The sequence below is a fragment of the Ammospiza caudacuta genome, chromosome Z (genome assembly GCF_027887145.1).
Source record: "Ammospiza caudacuta isolate bAmmCau1 chromosome Z, bAmmCau1.pri, whole genome shotgun sequence".
Taxonomy (NCBI): domain Eukaryota; kingdom Metazoa; phylum Chordata; class Aves; order Passeriformes; family Passerellidae; genus Ammospiza; species Ammospiza caudacuta.
The window spans coordinates 52,934,024-52,954,632 of NC_080632.1; the positions used below are offsets into that span (position 1 = coordinate 52,934,024).

Consider the following 20,609-nt stretch of genomic DNA (forward strand, 5'->3'; position numbering starts at 1 on the left):
CATCCATTGCCATGGCAGGGATGCCATCAGCTAGACCAGTTTGTTCAGAGCCCCATTCATCCTGTCTTTGAACACCTCCAGGGGTGGGGCATCCACAACTGCTCTGCACAATCTGCTCCAGTGACTTTGCTCCAAGTAAAGAATTTCTTTCTAACACCTAATCTAAACCTCAGCTCCTTTAGTTTAAAACTGTTCCCCCTTGTCCTATTGCCAGCTACCCATGTAGCTGTACCCATGTACCCTTTCTCCCTCCTTTTTATAAGCCCCTTTTAAATACTAGAATGCTGCTCTAAGGTGTCCCTGGAGCCTTCTCTTCTCCAAGCTAAATAACCTTATCTTTCTCAGCCTGTCTTAACAGGATAGGTGCATCAGCCCTCTGGTCATCTTTGTGGCCCTGCCCTGGAACTGTCTTTCAAGTTAAAACTTTGCCCCTTTTTCTGTCACTAAGGGCTCTAGTAAAAAGTTTTTACCCAATCTTCTTAACATATTTTTAGGCTATTTTCCTGATAGAAAGTGCCATGGGAACACTAAGTTTAGAGTTCATATGAAGTATATACGTACTTTCTCATGCTTTTGCTGTTCATAAATGTTTTTTGTGTACATTTCACAAAAAAGGTAACTGGATTACAGGACACTACAAAACTTCCAACAGCAAACAGGACTATACAAAGAAATCTGAAACACTTATTCCAAATTCATAGAACCACCAGCAAAAATCTACTTTGTAAAATAACTTCCATTTTCAAACAGTCTGTTTACCTGAGAATAATGAGCACTGAAACCAGCTTGAGACATTTCCATTTCAAAAGAGGAAGCCTGCTGGTCTGTTGTTGCTATTAAACAGAAAAAAATAAGTTTAAAAAATAAATTTGTTCCAATCTCAAAAAGTAACTGAAGAGTGTTATGAAAATGATCATATGATTGTAAAGGATAGCATAATTAATGAATCTATCCAGTGACTATAGTTTACCGTACAGTTTTACAATAAACACAGAAATAAAGACCCATGTTGAATGCTACTATTAAGTACAGGAATTTCCATTTTAAGATCATGTCTCAGAACTTGTCCAACAAAGTTTCTGGGCTAAAACTGACCAGATTTGAACTCAGACTGATGGCAAGTATGTTTGGAATGTCTGATTAATATGGTTAAGCCATTTTCCACTTGAGCTAAGTGAACAATAAAACATCAGCCATGTAACCCTGGCCTTGTATTCAAGCAACTCAAGTTTTGTAGGCAGCTGGAGGAACTTTAAATGAAAAACACTTGATGTTTGTATGAACCTTTGCAAAAACAACATAGAAAAATCTCTGCTGTCCAAGATTCATAAGCCTTAGTGAAGTGCTCAGGAATGATAACCCTGCCCAGACAATTACATGAAGATCTGATTCTCTTAAATTACTTTGGATAAAAAAGTTATCAGGTGATTTTGTACTAGATTCAGTATCTTGACAAGTAATCATATGCTAGTTATTAAACTTTGATGGGATGTTTTTCTTCCAGGTAAACTTGAAATATCATCAGAGAAGAAAAAGTTCTGCCTTTTCCTCTACTTAAAAGAAAGATAAGCAGCCCTTAATAGCCAAGGACTATTTTGCCACTATAAGTGTCCAAGTAAGGGAACTATATTCTGCATGTTGATTCTTCCTTGAGAGCAAGACATGCTAACAAGCAGTGGAGGCAAGCTATGAAATCTGCTCTGGTACTGGTCCAGGAAGTGTTCACAGTTTACTACCAGCTGAGTGTTGCAGCAAGCCTTCAACTGTGGGAATGAAACGGAGCCATAGCAAGCCATGGCTGCATGAATTTCAGGCATCTGGACTATTAAATAATACTGAACTTTTCATACTCAGCAACTAAACCCCAGCAGTTGCTCCCAGGGACATGATGGCTTTCCTAATTTTTGCAATTTACAGCCAGTCGTAGGAAGGAGACATGATCTCAAGTACAAAGTGTTTGACATACGAATGAAGACTATCATGTTTCACAAGATGCAGACGCTTTGCTAAGTCTGAACAAGTCATTTTTAGGCAAAAAACTCTTAAGCTGCACATCTGCTGATAAACAATATTTTCATGCAGTAAAGGATGCTCCTTAATGAGCTGAGAAGGACAGGATTCTCACAGCCTGAGGCAGAGGACAAAGCTGGTACTGTTGGAGTGTGCAGCTCAAAATACTACTTAGATAATGGCCCTTAGCCTAACTTTCCATTCAGTTTTAGACTGCCAAGCATCTTACAAAGGATATTTTGTGAAAAAACATTTGTGCCTGCCTACGGGTTGGATAAAACATAAAACTGCTGTTAAAAGCAACGTCCATGCCATGAGACACAGAGGGATATGAAAAAGATTATGTGTAAAAACTCGCTGGCTGTCAAGCAGGGGTTTTTGTTGGATTTGACTTTTCAAATCTCTCTCAATTTTTCTTTGTATTTAAAGAACCAAAATGAAGTTAAGAAATCCAAGAAAAAAATATCAAATGTACTACTATACTAGCAAGAAGCAATTTAGATTGAGAATTTAAACAGATTCAGATATCAAATTTCAACAAACAAGGTTCTTGTGATGCACAGAAGCTACTATGTACAGAGCTGATTAATCTCCAATTAAACGCATGCAATAAACTGGCTTGTCAAAAGCTGCAGGGCACAGAATTAACCTGCTTGCTTCCACCACCAGAAAAAATGCATGCATGGACATGGTTGTGAATCCAGAAAACTGAAAGGTTTTGGGATAGGACAGGAAACTATGCCTCAAGAATCAGCATAAATTGATTTAGTCAGTATTATCTAATTAGCAGTATTAACTAACTGCTGGAGCAGCTTGACCTTGCTGTGCTTTGACAAAAAGCTAAAATCCCATTTTCATTTGTATTCTGATTCTCTTGCAGACAGATTGCATGACTTCTGGGACTTAGGTTGAGGAGGAGACATTTCATGTCTTATATTGCAGGTGTCTTGTGTAGAAATCTTAGCACATCTCTGAGTTCCTAGAGAAAATCTGCAAACCAAGATGCCTTTAGGCAATAATGAAATTAATTAGATTTTCAAAAACTCAGTCATGCTAGGTCTTACATCCTTCATCTGTTGTAACATTATTTAACTTGTTATTCTATATTCATTATAGCTAATAGATGCAAATAACATTTTATTCTGACAATGAAACACTTTGTTTTTCTCACTTTTTTAAAAGTACAAAGGACAACTTGAAGACCAAGTTTTCAATTCCTGTTTTAACAACTATATTCTCATTTAAAGTGCATAATTCTTAGTACACAGTGACTTACAAAAAGAGCACCCTATTTAATTAACTTTGAAGTACTCATTGGCCCTAAGCAGGCTAAACTTTGAGCTTTAGCGAATCAGATTCTTCTCAAATTAATTTGTTGCAAAGCTGAGGAAACCAAATTTTCCAGAAGGTAAAAAAGAACGTATAAATAATATTCTAACAAACTTTTTATTGCTGAAAACTTTAGTTATAGCTGAAATCATTAACATTTGACCAAACTTAATAATACACTAGAAGAATATAAATATGTCTGAGAACTACAACTCTAATGTAAAAAAATTGAAAATACCCTCTCAATTTTGTACATTCAAGTCAATATCTTCTTTTGTTCCAGCTATAAACTACACTATTCTAGCTACTTGGAAAGTTGAAGTGTTGAAAAAAATAGTCCAAATAGATGGATGTTTTCTTTGTACTACATGAATCCCTTCAGAGTTGGCCAGTATAATTTATAACTAATAAACTCTGTCTCCTGTTACCAGTAGTCCTTGAAACAAACAGTGGTTTGGGCAGCGTTGTCTCATTTGGATGGAGAATGTAAGCAGACATTATGAGAGAATGACTTCCCTGTGCTGCAATCTGAATACTGTGAACCTTCCCAAAGGAAAATCATATCTTGTCAACTCTATGCAGTAAGTCCATGCTAATTTGTGTAGCAAACTAATATAGTATAATTAATAATTAACCAAAAAGAGACCCTAAACATTTAGGCAGAAAACCAGATGATCATGGGGTAACTGGGGTACGATCTGGCAATGTTTTTTACCTAAAAGAGGGCAACTTTCTAATTATTGCATTACACCAGTTCTGGTTACTTACCCTTTTAGGCTATTATCTCCACATGCTCTAACTCTTATGCATATAGTCACATCTATATCTACTATTTTGATGCCTTTTATAAAATATTTTTACAACCAGCGCAGAAGAAATAATTGCATAATAAATTTCACACAGCAGAATGCATTTCAAAGGAAGGTAAAAACAGGTGTTTTTCTATTTGTTTCAGTTGTAATGCAGGCATAAAGTAAAATTTTAAATAATGTCATACCTTCCAGGGCAAATATTCTCTCTCCAAGTGCTTCAACAATGGTTAAAAGAGCTAATTCATCTGAGACATTGAAAAAATGCTTTTCAGTAGGCTTACTGGCAATTGATTTTATTTCCTCTACAAATTTCTCAGTACTTAAATTTCCTCTGCTGTAGCTGCCAAGAATCTAAAGAAAAAAAAAAAACCCAAAGAAACACACAAAAAAAGTCAAACATATATTTTATAACCTGTTTAAAAAGATATCATTGAGATAAGTTGGCAGAGAATGGTGGAAAATCATATCTAACCTTAATTAGTGTTGTTAAAACCTCTCTCAAACTGATTTGAAGCCATTCTTTCTCAAGTAGAAGAGAACTCTATGATGGGTCAGTTGATTTTTTGAAAATATAATTTGACAGGAAACAAAGCAACAGTGTGGTGTGATGTCTGCTATCCTCAACTGTACTTTTCACCCCTTCTTCACAAAATTAATGTAATAATTCATTCTCTGATTTTTGAAGCAGGCCATAATTTAGGGAAAAACCAACAAAACACTTCCCAACCGAGAGTACAATTACTCTGGTTTCTGCATAACCACCAGTTCTTATCACAACATGCTATACATGCAATTTATGACAAGTGGATTAGGCATAGAATAGTTCTTTATTCTGTGAAGATTTGCCCTACAAATACACATAAGAACAACACTTCTATTCAGTGCTAACAACTTCAACACAATACAAGACTTTAGATTTGGGTTGCAGTTTTAACAACACTGCTGTAACAATTCAGGATACCTCAGAAAAAAACACCTCACTTCTCTTAATTCCCAGACAAACAGACATTTTTCATATGAAAAAGGGCGCCATAGACTAAACTTGATTCGAGAGGGAGACATAAACCAAATTCCTATGCTCTAGCATCTCAGCCCACTGGAGAAATTCATATTTGGTTCTAGACAGGAATTTTATTGCTAAAATTGTTGCAGTGTCAAGGACAACTTTTTCTTTAGTTATCTCTCATTTTATGAAGAAAACCACTGAAAATCTGTGTGCTGCTGGACTCAACTTTGTTTTATATCTTTCCTTAAATAAATTATAACATCTTTCTTTAAATTTCATGGTTTCATATCACCTTATTTTACCAAAAAATAAGATAGCAAAACAAAGAAAGATAGCAATGGAGAGGCAACAACCCAATGTCCCTTCAAAATTAACACCAGAAAACAGAAGATTCGTGTATAAAATACACCTATATGGTGCAGTATTAATACCAAATCCATAACTAATACTTTCATATTTCTTTATATGGGTTAACTACTATTCTCATTCAGCTACTGTTTGGCATGCTTGGCATGAAAATGACAGCTTTAGAGTGCAAGCATACAACACAGACATAATGAACAAGTATTTTTTGATGGCTTACATTTGCTTTTTTTAAAAATAGGTATTGTTTCTGTAGAAGTTGCCTAGAATTGTATTACTCCCTTTTCTCAGTGTTGCTTTTAACAAAAAGGATTTGACTTAAAACTGTCCCTCAAACTCTTCCTACTTTTTCCTCACACAGACACACACATCATCACAAGGAAGACAGCCAAATTGCTTTTCTTATATGCTATAAAATCAGAAAGCAAATTTTTAATGGTTTTTTTTTAGCTTTTTCCCCTCTGAAATAATTATATTTCCATAAAGATTCTGTGAAATGAACTTATAAAACTGAAATTACATTTAGAAGATGAAACATGCTTTTAACATTTTGAATTTTCCCATTAAATTTCACTCACAGCAATAGCAAATCTCTGAATGTTTTCATCTTCACAATCATCAATCACTTTTTGCAATCTGTAGTTGTCATGTGATTCCCCATCAGTCACAATAACCATTACTTTTTGTACTCCTCTTCGTGCACCGTGAGCCTCAGTAAAAGCTTCTTCCCTAAAGGGACCATAAAGTGTTTTGGAGAAAGGCAATGTCAGCATTTAGCACATGCATCATATTTGCATAGCCAACCATAAACTACAAGATTTTATATTAACTAGGAAGCAGGAAATGGAGATTAATGCTAACCATGAACAAATACAAACAACTGCAATTGGAACTTACATGGCAGTTCACAGCCAAAGTTTCACAAGCATTCATTCATCATGCACTCACTTGAGAGCAATAGCAGAAAATACAAACCTGGATAGTGAAAAATTCTTCCCCTTTACAAATAAACTTCTGGCACTTGAAAACAGCTTTTAGCATCTTAAAAAAACACTCAGCAAACACCCTACCTTTCCAAAAACCCATGCAGAAAAACCCCCACCTAATTCCACCCTACAGCAGCACTTCAAGTGGTCAAACTATTTACTTAGCTATCAGCACATGTCTGTGCAAGTATGTTAATTAACACTGTGTGTTGGGGACGTGGCAGAAATAGGTTGGAGGCAAATGGAGGCAGATTAGGGCCCAATCTGGTTGCAGATGGGCAAACAGGCTCTGAGGTTTTGGGCAGCTGTTCCCACAGACTCTAGACCTAACAAGGCAAGGCTGGATTAGGGCTTGGGAGGAGAAGGAAGGAAGCAGGGCTTCCTCTTTTCAGAAAAATACCACAGAATTCTAGGAGTGGCCATATGAGTGAAAGCTGAAATTTACCACTGAAAATGGCCAAGGGGGGATGACTGTGAGAACAGAGGAAGCTTTTGATGACAGTTTCTGTATATACAAGCCTGCTGTAGTTTGTGGTACACAGGGGCTTTCTGAACTAGATGTGGTTTCTGAAAACTTGGCAATTCTCAACCGGCTCTGCTTCCGTGAACTTGTTTGGACTCCTCAAGCTTCTACTCATATCTCAGGAAAGCCTTAATATAGAGGAATTCAATTGTACACCATATCAAGAAAACTTTGGTTAGATAATGCAATTGTTCATCAGAAATATGCTGCATATTTCATTAAATGGTTGTTTGTAAAGAGTGAATGCAATCTTTTGTAGAATAAAAGCAGGCTTTTGTGATGGAAGAAACAGACCCACAGAAGGAAAAAGTTACCAGGACAACATTGTACAGTTTGGAATTTTCTGAGAGATTTATATTTACTGTCTGTTCTATGAAAGTCAGATTTAATTTTTCTCATAAAAGAAGCATTTCCAAATATTGCTATTACTACAACAGGTATTTAATCTCCCAATGATTGAGAAACTTTACAGACTTAGGATAGAAAATTTTTAGGCCTTCTGACAAGAGTGGGCCCAAACATTGTAATATTCAACAATATTCAGAATGAAAACAAATTAGCATTAAAAATTCTATTTTTTTTGTCCTCTGAAAAACTTGATTTTCTTCATCCCTCTACATACACAGTTCCTATCTGCTCTATGTGGACATCAGATAGCGTCAGCCCTTTGCTTAGGCCTACAATATTGCTCCACATCTATTATATTTTCCTAATTCCCCTGCTCAGGGGACAGCTCCCTTTGACACTCAATTGCTTTATGTGCTGGATAGAGTCTGCTTATTCACCTTCCTCACAAATGATGCTAGCTTAGCTGAAATGAAGTCAGGCATTAGCCGCGCCATGTTTTTAACACATGAAATCAGAAGCACCACCCTGCCCTGTTTGTTTCTCCCCGCCAGGTGCAGGCAGCGCCCTGTGTGCATACCTGGCTGTGTCTATTCCCAAGGCTGTCATGGTTTGCGTGCCGCCCCGCTGGCGGATTCTCAAGGCTGCAGCCATCACATCTTCTGTTGTTGAGTATGTATTCAGGTAAAATTCATGGACTACTGTCTGTCCATACTGAACAATTCCAACCTAAAACACAGAGTTCATGTTTAAAATCAATGGCCCTTAAAGAAAACATCCCAGCATCTTGCAGTAGGGTCAATGTCTGTTTGTACTTACAGCCAGGAGAAGGATTGAACTCTTTGTGTTTCCCTCAGGATGAAACACTTATATGAGTTTGAGCAAGACTAGCTAGATGACAGTCTCATGAAACATTTTGAAGTTTCTAAATTGCTTTTATTTAAAACTGGAATAAAGCCAAAAGCTGTCTCTAGTCCTTTGTTTTCCTGGCTTGAGGCCATCTGCATGGGAGCTCTGCTCTCCTCTAGGCCAAGCAGACCAATGCCCAACCACCAGTCACAACTCCTCAAAAGTGTTTTCCTTATGGCATACAAAGTCATGGCTCACTCACAACTCTCTGCATTCCACTCAGATATAATGTTTCTATATCCAATAGTTTATTAACTCTAAATTTAGCCTGGAAACAGGAAGACCCAACTATTCTTATCTTGATGAAGACAGCAGGGACATCCATGACATGCATGTTCTCCCAGCAGAAGATAAGTCAAAGTACCACCTGACAAGTACCAGAGGGTAAAACATGAAGGAAATGGTGATTTTGGGATGGGGGAGGGTAACGTAAAGCCTGTAGATGACCCCAGCAGAACACATCTTTATCTGGAAGATTAACACATGGGATTGTGCAATAACCACAAAATGTTTGAGGAAACCTGCTGCAAAACCAAGAATGGAATAAAAAGATGAGCTATATTCTTAAATATTAATTATTTTCTCCCATTCATCTCTGTCAGTTTTAATATTTTGGCAGGTTCCTGACAGCTTTTACTGGGAAGAAGCCACACAATGTTCCATTAGCATATTTCAATTTTATGTTACACATGGCAATTTATAGGTGTTATTTAGAAAAATGCACTATTGCGTGGCATTTATATCTCACTCATCTATTATTAAAAGCACTCTAGCATTAAGTTATTGAAGATCAATAAGACCTCTGGGATGTTTCTGCCATCATTACTTTAGAAGTGGCATAGTATGTATTTTACAGTTGCTTTACAGGGTTTTTTTAGGTATTTTCATAGCCTCTCAGCTTCTGCAAAGCAGAAGGGTTAGAATTGGATAAATATTTCACAGTAAACATCAGTAACATGATCATTATAAAATGCTAGTTGCAAATGATTATGGGACTATAATTATATTGGCATGTGATAGCAAAATTTATTCCACTGACTTTCCGTGTCTTTTTGAAAACACAGTCAAATCTGTAAGGACTAATGTAGGCTCAAACTTATTACAAGTTGCTGCCTTTGAGATATTTGTCTCTTGGAGGTATGCCCTCTTCCATCGGCAGCAGAGGGAATGCAGAGGCTGCAGTGTTCCTGTGAGTAGAGGGCTATTAACCCTGCCCAGTGTTTACAGAACCAGCCAGGGCACACTCTGTCTCATCACTCAGAACACTCATGTGGCACTGAATAAACTACAACCTGAAGATCAAATTTTTAACCCCTTCCTTCCAACGCAACTACTCTGTGGCATGCACCTAAAGTGACACGCCACAATATGTGAATAGGATATTGTTAATCTTTTAAAAAGACATCTGTGAACTGGTGATGAACAAGAGATTTGCATCATGCTTGATTTTCTGGAGGAGGAGCAATGGCCTAAAAATTCCAGTGTCATGCACCAATTGGAGCCAGAGACCACAGTATGCTGGGAAGCTGTTTGGTGTGGATTCATGGCTCCTTCTCTGCAGCTTTTGAGGTACCAATAACGAAATAATCTATTGACTACTGCCAGTGTGAAAAGCATCTGCCAGTCCTTCATGATTCTAGAGACCCATTCTGGTGTTGTCATTTTCCTAAAATAAGATTACAGGCTGACATTGGGTAGTATCATTTCCTGTTTGAAAGGAAACGTCCATGATCACAGCAAGTACACATTTTGAGCATTTCCTTCTCAGGAAGTGAATGGGAAGAACATCTGAGTCTGAAAACTGCACTGTGCAGCATAGCTTGTAAATCAGGAAGGAAGGGGGGCTTATCTTATGGGATACAACTGTCATGTGTGACCCTTCCTTAGCACTAGCTTTGAAAACACTGATCACCATCTTCTACATATTCCATGGTATCAAAGATGAACCATTCCTCAATAAAAGGTAACAAAAAGCCTCTGAGAAAATGCTGTTAGGCTTCATGTTCTAGTCTCCTACAGGATCATAGGATGATCACCTTGCAAAATTAGAGTTATATTCTATTAGAAACCAGTGAAGGTTTGAACTTATATAGCCTTTTCATCTTATGAAAAACTGAAAGTGACACATCTACATGAGGCATATGTGCCTTTATGGGACTCCAGCAAGGCCCTAGGATTGATGCTTACGGGCATTGTATGTTTTGATTTGCTTGTTTAATTTACATTTGGAAAATGCAATAGTGCTACACAGAAAGACATAATTCTGCTCTACTCCAGAGAACCTATTATTTTTCCCAGCATTACTGACCATAATCTATTGAACATTCCTGTAATTCTTAACTTTATGTTCCCTTCCCTAGCATTCCATGGCTTTTACATTACACAAGGGAATAATTCTTTAATTGTCCCCAGTTCCTGTGAAAAGTGCTGTACAAGAGAACAGGCAAGTGATGGACTGTTCTACTTTGGAACAAAGCAGTTCTCAGGGCTATGATTTATTGTTGTCCTATAAATGAATACAGACCCTTATTTGGAAAGCACATTCTGGCTTTCCCAATAAATTATTAAGCTAATCAATTTGGCAAAAACCAACAACCAAAAAAACAAAATGAAAGGAAAACCATTTGGTACATGAAATCATATGTCAGAGTTTTCAGCATTGGGATGTGGAGAGAAATCAGGAATATTTTTGGATGTACTGATACTTAAGGTAAGAGAAAAGCAGAGATGCCTTGGGAAGCATTAATGGATAATACCTTTTTTCATAAGGAGATCTTTTTAAAGGCATCTGAACAACAACAATAAATTAATTCTCCCACATTTTGTTTACTTCAAGACACAAGTTACTTGTAAACTCTCATAAGACCTTTCCTCATCCTTAAGCTTTGTAATATCTCTTAAATACAGTTCTGTTCTTGTGAAGACAAAACTAATCATAAGATATGACTTATTAGTGTACTGATACAGTCCCTTTGGAGACACAGTAAGGCACAGGCTAAAGATATATAACAGCCTATGCCATATAATAATGTAAAAATAGAAATGGTCTAAAGATTTCTGAAGGCCTTTCCAACATAGCTTTAAAGCTAGAAGTGAACTTATTCAAGTATTCTGCTTTCTTTTTTGAAAGAAAGAAAAGAAAGAAAGAAAATTGAAAGAAAGAAAATTACTTTTGAAAGAAAGAAAATTACTCATACGTAAATGGTTAAAAAACCTACCCCTCCATAGTAAAAAGATAATTATCTCCAAAACAGTTAAAAATGAGGCAAAAAAAGGCAAAGAGAAATATCTTGATTTTGTTCCTACTTCTACTATTTCTACACAGTTCCTCCTTTTTCTACTTTTGTATCATCGCTTTCCATTTGCTTTTTTTATCCCAAAACTCAAGATATGCATTTTAATCATCAGAAGGGAGCTTTAGATTATCTGGAGAAGAGAAAGAGGAAGAGAAAGAAAAAAAATACCATAAACTTTGACTTTCTGCATCTGAAAATTCAGACTTTAATTTTTAAATTTGCCAAACATGGGACACTGAGCAATTTCTCTCAACTTGCTACAAGTCTAATGACCATTCTTCATTAAGGAGGTACGTGGGGGAAAAAAATCTCAAAAGCCTCTAATCAAAACACAGTTTTGAACAAGTCACACCCAATCTGCTAAGGAGGTATTTTGTAATCACCTCATTCCTTTCCTGTGCAAAACAATCTTAAGTCAGTGAAAGTCCACTGATTTCTACATACAAAGTAATAAAAAATTAAATTGGAAAAATCAATTTGAAAAGACAAAAAGCAAATTATTCTTCCTATGCTTGTCTTCTGGGCTCCCAGAGGAGAGGGAATAAATAAGTCTGCTCTGTTGTTTCTCCTGTTCCCTACTGTATAGTTATTTAAACATTTTTTCTGAGAAAGCAGACGGAGTGGGTGGGGGACAGAGTATAAACTCATTACTAACTTCAGATGCAGCCGGTCCCTGAGCAGGGGGCTCAGAGGAGAGGAGAGAGATGAGATGTGCTCTGGGGAAGGAGGAAGATAAGAGGGATTGAGAAAACTCCGCCGAGCTTCTGTCGTCCACTTCCAGCCTTTCAGCCTCTCTCCTCCTTATCCCGTTCTTATCTGCCTCTCAAATGTTTCTGCTCTGTAGCAGCCAGATGCCAAAGCTGACGTCCTCAAGTGAATATGTGTACGTGTGAGAAGAGGGGTAGCTATGCCAAGCTGTGGGCACAAGGGATTTTGTAGGTGGAGATGGGAGGCTGCAGGAGTGCAGGCCAGAGAGGGACCTATTGTGCGCCAGCTGAGCCACACAGAGGAGGCAGTATTCCAAAAGTGAACATAACAGAGGTGTGGCATTGTAAAAATTTAGGAGTTGCTGGGTAAGGAAGAGGAGTGAGGGTGCAGTGGAGTTGATTGCCCTGCTTACCACTCCCATGAAGACCTTTGGGCAGGAGACAGTGATGATTTCCATGCAGCCAATGCCCCATACAGGGAAGTTCAGATTTAAGTATTTCAAAGTGATACATGTTTGAGTAATCATCCGTTTAAGGGAATAGAAAGAATTTTGTCCTTTCTGCTGAATTTGACAAAGGGTTTTTCCCTCTTCCTCACAATATTTGAAGAAGAATGCGTTTAAAATAACAGGATATGATTGCAACATTGAGAGTTTATAAGTTATTTTATCGGCCAGTGTTAGGTATAGACAGCAGAGGACATGGGTGGTAACTTGAAAACCTCAATTAACATGGAAAATTACGGATAACTCTCTGCAGACAGAGATATCCTTTATATCATCTCACAGTCTCCTTTGTGAAGGCAGGACCTGAATGTTAGCAGCTAACCCAAAGTTAGTTAGTTAGCAGCAACCCAAAGTTGCAAAACTGCCTGTAGCTTATAATTTATTACAGGAGGCCCTGGAAAACCCTTGATTTTGGGAGGCGGAAAATAGAGAAAGGAAGAAACAGTTTCTTCTGTTTCTGTGAATAAAGCTTTTTGTGTTAATATGTATCCCAGACTCAATTGTTTTCCCCTTCCCAGAGTTCTTTTAGAACTGATATTTACATAATCTGTTAAGCAGTGTGTGGGACATATGCCAGATCCTCAGGGGGTAATTGGTCATAGCTCCATTAATTCTGATGGAATCGCATTGATTTATAGCAGCTGGGAATTTGGCCCTCTCCACTTATTATATAAATGCAGCTTCTGCCATTAATAACATGCAGCTAAACAGCCACTCGTTAATTAGGATCTCAAGGTTTAAAAGCTGCATGCCCAATGTTCCACAGTACTAAGACCGCTGCTCCAAAAAGCTTACAATCAAAAGCTGTCCAAACCACGCATGTGTGCCTCAGAAGAGCAGAAATGACCTTTGTGCAATGAAGTACAAAGGAAGACAAGAAGGGGCTGTGGAGAGGAAGGAAGTGGAAAAGGACAGTGTTCAAGCAGCCTTACTTAATGCACTTAACTTTTGTCTCTAGGTTAGAAAGTTGGTTTCTCCAGACTGCCTGAGTGCTGGGGGGAGGGATAGTCTTCCTGACATTGCTGCTTGATGGCTGAGTACTGACTTAGTTGTGGTTTCAGCTATTTCGCTTTAGTATCCTGCTGCTCTAAGTTCTTGGAATTGAAGAGGTCCATAGATGAAACTATTACACCATTTCCTGTAAATTGTTTTTTCTCCTCAATATTAACCATAGAATAACCAAGTTACCTGTGTTTGCTGAGGACCTATATCCATGTTTCTCAGGAGGCTGTTCAGAAAGCCTGTGACGCTCTCCCACGGATAGATGCTGTTGGACCCATCAAGGACTATGACAATGTCCAACTGGGTTTTACACTCTGCAATACAAATTGCCACATAAGAATTTACAGTAACAAGGATCAGATTTATCTCACAGCTCCAGCTGTGACTTCTGTCATTAGTAACAAATGTATATGGTTCTGCAGTGTGGCTGAAATGACATGCTTGATGACAACTATCATTCTTCAACTTTTGCATTGTATTTCACATGGCTTGTGTTCCCTTTGTGAGGAAGGAGTTTTCTTGTAAGCAGAAGTTTAAGAAAGGAAGAAGATCATATCACTGGAGCATTTACCAGTGACCCCCTACTTTAGCCAATGTCAATCTATTACTCTACAATTTTTTCAAAGGACCAGTTCTTTAAGATTTTTATGTGTATTACTAAATTGTCTCAGTATGCTGTCATTATTTAAAAGGAGTCTTTTGGCCATAAGTTAAAAACATAAGCAACTATTTTTAGCAATTGTGTTTGGATGTTACATAGCACTGTAATGATTGTTTATACTGAGACAAATTCCAAAAGTGGGAAGAATTTAGGTTATATACAGACAATGAAAACATTTACTTAACTTGGTAATGCTGGTAGCTAAGTTAAGCAATTCATTTTTTTCAGTATGCCTATGTGTATACATTTGTCTTGTTTGGCACTCTTTATTTTTGGACACACGGGAAAATTCCTGCAGCATGCATACCTTGCACAGACGGAGCAATGGCCCCAACGGTTTCAAAAGTGGAGCTGACATTAGAACAAACTCCAGTTGTGTAATGCAGACGTCCACATTTATAAGCATAAAGTGGTCCACATGCCTTTAAAAAATGAAAAGGGGTGAAATGTTTCTGTTACGCTATCCGAGAAAAAACCAGACTTTCAAAATTAGCAAAAAGTCCTTTCTTACCAGAAACCCTCCTTTTGGGTTAGTCACTAAGGTTGTTCCAAGAGTCATGTTTTCTTTTACTTCCACGACATTAGGAACTGAAGTAGAAGCTATAAATAGATTAAAATGTTAAGTATTTAGGAACATGAAAACAAAATGCTAAATTATATATCCCCTAGTATGGAGCTTCCAGCTTCTAAAATAAAACCCAGACTGACACACTGGTTTCATCAAATATTTTAGCACCCTTCCCCCTCCCTCTTCAACTGCAACAATCAAGAAAAATTTCTGAGACTGGCTTTTATCCCAGAAAATTTGTCTGGGTTGCTGTCTCAAATAGTTTTCTTGAACCGCAAGAAAAGGAAAAAAAGTAAAAATAACAGCACAATGAAAACAAGATACTACTACGCACAGAGTTTTGTTAAATAGGAAAAAAAAAATGCATTTTTTACCTTGTCTTGCTATGACTGAGTTAATAGCTTTTCTATTTGTTACTATTGCGTAACTATTTGTTACTATTATGTTGCATTACTGACATTTAGGTTTTCAAGGAACACAAGGAGATAAAAAAATATCACTACAGATACATTTAGTGAAGTTCATATTAAACAGGAATTTTCTTCCAGTCTACATCAGGTATCTCTTGACTTGACCAAGAAAATTATTAATATTTACCTTTGGCATATTAAACTGCGTCAGCCTAGTTACATTTTCATCAAAAGCTTACTGATGGCATTATGAAGGCTCTTGGCTTCAAAGAGCTTTGGAAAGGGTAATCCATGAAATTATGATCCAAGACCTTCCTGGCTCAATCGCCAGGCCTGCCAACCACAGTCAATTAATGTCAGTCATAACAAAGTTTTGATAACACAACCACAAACCCATTCTAAAAGTATGAGCATGTTTTCCACAGGACAGTGAGAAGCCTTAAAATAGAATTATTTTTAATGCTACAAACACAACTTCCTTCACATTTAGCTCTGGAGCTCCAAGCGAATTTTCACTAGGAAGGCTGTGACACAGCTTTATTTCCTTTCATACCTGGTAAGTTCAGTTTTGTGCAGGGTGATGGGCTGTCCCTTCCTACAGGGCATTTGTAGACATCGCCTGTTCTTTTCTCAGGTTGGCCAACTAGTGGTGAACCAATAAGCACCCTGCAAATTAAATAAGTTACCTGAATGTCTTCTTTCTAACAAGGCACAAAAGCGAGCAAATAAAATTTACAGACAGAGGACAGCTGCAGCAAGCTCTACACTAGCAGTATAGGATGGAGAAAAAGAAAAGTATCTATTTATACCAGTCCAGATGCAAGAGAAATAAAAAGGACATGAAATGTGTCTATAAACCAAATTACAGCATAGAATAACACTTTTAAAAATTCAAGAGGAAAATAAAAGCAATACAGGTGAGTAGACAACAAGTCTTAGAAGTAATACAGAAGGAAAGATATGCTTTATTTAATATGTCCTAGATCTTCACAGGATCTTTGATGAAAAATTTTTGCCATGCTCAGAGGCCAAATGCAAGAGGAGAGTCTCACAAGCACTCAGAGGAAGAATTTAGTCTTATGTAATGTGGAGCAGCACTGTAAAAGATATGTTCTTCCCTATCACTAATAAAGCAAAGGGTTATAAAAACAAATTTCAAAATTGTAAAATGCAGAGAAGCTGAGTGTGCCTGACATCCCCTGGGAGATGATCAATGGTCATCAAGTTCATGCTCATGTGCTGTTCCTTTCTCAGAAAGAAAGAGCCCCATGAAGACTGTTATGTGGTCTGAAAGGCTATTTCATTTTGTCTTTTTGCATGAGGGAATCCACAGGTTATTGAGAAAAAGCTGCAGTCAGGTTCAGAGACCATTTGCTGCTGGAAAGCTCTATCGGTGCCCTACAGGTTGCAGCAGAAAAATCCTCAAGGCTGGTTTGTATATTTTTAACTATTAGCTAACGAATTTTCTGCTCTAAATACTGATGTGCTGAAAGCTTGACAATTTACAGGAGCTCTGAATTTCAATTTCAGAGATGTCCAGATCTAGCATACTACTTTATATTGCTGTCTGGCTACTGGTAGATCCCGTATTTCTAGTTCGTATTATTGTTTGCTTTTGAAAGGTTTCAGGACTGCTTACAACAATACAACTTACTTTGCAAAATCCCAGCTCCTCAAATGAATTCCATTTCCTGAAGGTCTAAACTAGCTCACAGAAGGTCATTATTCTTATTCTCTCACGACCCTCATACAAATGTCTATTTAAACGTCCTACAATTGCAGCAGTCAAGAACTAGCACATTCAAAAGCAGGCTCTGTGGTTTTATTTCTCTGAGCACTGTGTTGCAGTGGTGATCAGACTTTCAGAGTCTGGCAGACCCGGCACTTGCAGTGGTGATTGCTCACCACAGAACAGTCTGGCCCATCTGCCACACAGCCTCATGCTGCCTGTCATTCCTGCATGCCTGCAAGAGTCCCTGCATTTACCAAGAATTGTCAAAAAAGCTCTGGAAAAACCAGAGCCAGCTGCAAAGAATGATAGAGATCTCTACCCCAAACCTTTTACCATGCAATTGTTATTTCAGTCCTCCTGCCCAGTCATCAGCCTCTGGGGTTTAACAAGGGAAAAGCATAGGCAGGTGTTTATCAAATGACCAAAAAGCAATGATATGAGTGAGCATGCCAAAATACAGCCTCTACTTAGAACAAGAGGAAGGAAAAGAGAGGTTAAGATAAAGGCTCCAGGTCCCCAGTGCAAATATATACCAGTTGCAAGACATACTTAGCCCTCCAAAAGGGAAGGCAGAGGGAGTACTGTACTAATTAATATTTTGACAGGTAAATCTTCCAACCAACAGAGTTAAAAAATTCAGTTTAGACAATCCCTGACAGAAAACTTCAGAAAAAAACCCCCAAAACTTAATGCAGAAGTAATTTCATTTTAAATACATTAACAGACGGAAAAGGTAAAGATTTCATTTGGTGAATGGAAAAAACAGAGCTCAGGCAAAACACAGTGCTTTCTCAGTTCCATCAATGAGGGAATCTACCCATATTTGTGAAGTCATTTATGTCTCTGAGGAGAAAATTGGAGGTATACATGTGGATCTTCTTCTCTCCCAATCTTTCCAGATTTCCTAAGGGCTGTGCATAAGTTTAAGAAATATGTCTGACCCTAACTTGATAATAAAAGTACAGCACCTTAGTCACTGCATACCTGATAATTTGGAGTGTTCAGTTAAAAAAAAAAAAAAAAAAAAAGAAAAAGAGCTTACCATTTCCCTTCCTCATTTTCATACTGTTGGACTGTGTACCCAAACATGTCTTCCAGAGGCCCACTGAAGGTCAGTGCATTTTTCACATCAACATTTGAAGTGCAAACAAGATGAAAGAAAGCTTTAAAAAAAGGTATTTAAAAAAAAAATTAGTATGTAGCAGTACAAATAAACCCAAATACTTCTAAGAAACAAACATTCAATTATGACTTAATGAAAGGCACAAGACGTTGAAAGTGGCATTTGGGGCACACATATCTCAGCTTGTAAGAGACTTAAAACATATTTCTTCATACATAGGTACATAAGTAAATTCAGAGTTGTTAGCAACTGGATTTCTGTAGCTCAAACATATCTTTCAAACTCCCATCACTCATTTTAAAATAAATTCCAGCTGCAGGAAGTAAACATTATCACCTTTAAGAATAAATAACTTTTTAGTTATTGATTTAGTTCAGTTTAGTTATTCTTTTACGTCCATTCATTTCTAAAGCAAGAATTTAATACAAAATGTTCCCTCATTCAAGTAATTAGTTCTAAAGGTTACTTAAATTGAGAAATAACTAATTTTTAACAGAAAATTTTTGAAGAAAAACCATATAGGAAAAGAATGAGGAAAAGTTTTCAGATGTATTTAATTTTAATCTATATTAGAGAAAAAGAAGTATATGGTTTTCTCTTAATTCCTGTAAACCATTTATATTTGGAAAAGAATAAAATTAATTTTCTATGCAATCTTTTGCTGATCTCCATACTATCTATATGCGATTATTGGCAGAACTCTGATAATTGTGCATTTAAGAAAAGTTGCTATACAATGGCGATCTTGGACTACGAGGAGATCAATCAAAAGAGTGAATGCTTCTTCTGACTGATTTCCCATACCCTAAGGTTCAATGATCATCACCAAGGAATATACTGCAAAAGTTTGACTGTATAGCAAGTTTCAGGAAAATTTGAGATATAGGGTAAAAATCCAGCTTGAAGTGATACCTATAACTGCAAGGCCCATTAAGAAGTAAAACCCACTATTGTATATAAAAATAAGGCTATTTATCTCTTCTGTGTTTACTATTTCTTATAGTGCTCTCTTCCATCTTTGTCCTGTAAATCAGTTTCAAAAGTAACCACTGACTCTGCTGCTGCAGAGCTGCATGTTTAATTCACAAGAGTCAAAAATTAGGTGAATTTGTAGAACATTAAAACTGCTTAACCACAAATATACAAAAATTTCATTTAATTTTCAAGAAGCATTTCGTGAGCATTTGCTCACACTTAACCATTACATTAAAAAACCCACATACCCAATACTTGCTACAAGTCAAAACATCTAAATAATTTCCAGTTGCTAAATCACATCTGTGTTATTCACTATTGAGTTGACAAAATTCTCATGGAAGGCTTGTTTCTATAATTAAGCTCCCAAGTGGTCAATGCTAATCTGTCTCTCTCAGCATCTTATTTCCTGCTTAATGCAGTAAAATTATCACAGTAGACCATTTGTCATTTGGTAAGTATTTCCAGTTTCACTGGACAGCAAAAAAAGGAAAAGTTTAATTTGTGTTATTTTAGTTTTTCTTCCTCCAGTCAGAGTCAGGAAATATAAAGAAGTGGAAAAAAAACTAAAACAGAGATTAGTTCTTCAGAAAATATTCACTGCAAATGATAAGAAAAAATTAATCATTGACAGCCTGATGGGAAATAATTAGTTGGAAAATAATTTTGTCTCCCTTAAACATTTATGCTTAAAGAAATTCTGCTACGCCTGTCCATGTGCAATAGGCATTTTCCTCCCATATTCTCAGTCATTTCAGTATAATTAAAATGAACAAACCAAATTTTTAGGAATTCAGTCAAGTTATTTTTAGTTCAAGTCTTCTTTTGTTAAGTTTCAGTAAGAACTGAGATTTACTACTAAAAGAGTAATACTAATTGCTATTATTACTTTCAAAGCATATGAGGGATTGGAACTGTGTCATTTATACCCACAATCTACCTCCTAGACACTGAAACAGTACTAATGAGTCACCTGCTAAAGTAACTACATTCATCATTTAGTTCAAGAAGAAATGTAGAAGCAAAATATACCCATGTCAACTGCTCTCTCAATGATCTCCAGAGGTCTGTTCACTTTAAGAAGGACAGAAAATCCTTCTAGAGGTCCTTAGAAGATCGCTTTTCCCCTTTCTCACCTTATGATGATGTTCAACATATACCATGATATAAAATAACCAGCCCTTTGGAATTTGATTTCTCCTGAAGCAGCCCAAGGTTACATGGGCACCCTATAATCTGTTCACTTCACCATGATATCCTCCACCATCATTTTATCACCTGCTGATAGATGAGGAGTTTCCTCACAGTGATGTAGTATTGACAACTATGGATTTTTACTCTGTGTA

At 37.0% G+C, this 20,609-nt stretch overlaps 1 protein-coding gene across 1 annotated transcript in view; it reads right to left on the bottom strand.

Annotated features, from left to right (window-relative positions):
• The window catches only part of ITGA1 (integrin subunit alpha 1), a 73,383-nt gene that overhangs the window by 26,753 nt on the left and 26,021 nt on the right, over positions 1-20,609 (bottom strand). Inside the window, exons 2-10 of the mRNA XM_058823882.1 lie at positions 18,208-18,328; positions 15,987-16,099; positions 14,967-15,055; positions 14,763-14,877; positions 13,981-14,108; positions 7,955-8,103; positions 6,099-6,249; positions 4,337-4,502; positions 760-833 (exon numbers count right to left, since the gene is read on the bottom strand). Of these exons, the coding sequence (XP_058679865.1) occupies positions 760-833; positions 4,337-4,502; positions 6,099-6,249; positions 7,955-8,103; positions 13,981-14,108; positions 14,763-14,877; positions 14,967-15,055; positions 15,987-16,099; positions 18,208-18,328 (1,106 nt within the window). The remainder of the gene's footprint in view (positions 1-759; positions 834-4,336; positions 4,503-6,098; positions 6,250-7,954; positions 8,104-13,980; positions 14,109-14,762; positions 14,878-14,966; positions 15,056-15,986; positions 16,100-18,207; positions 18,329-20,609) is intronic.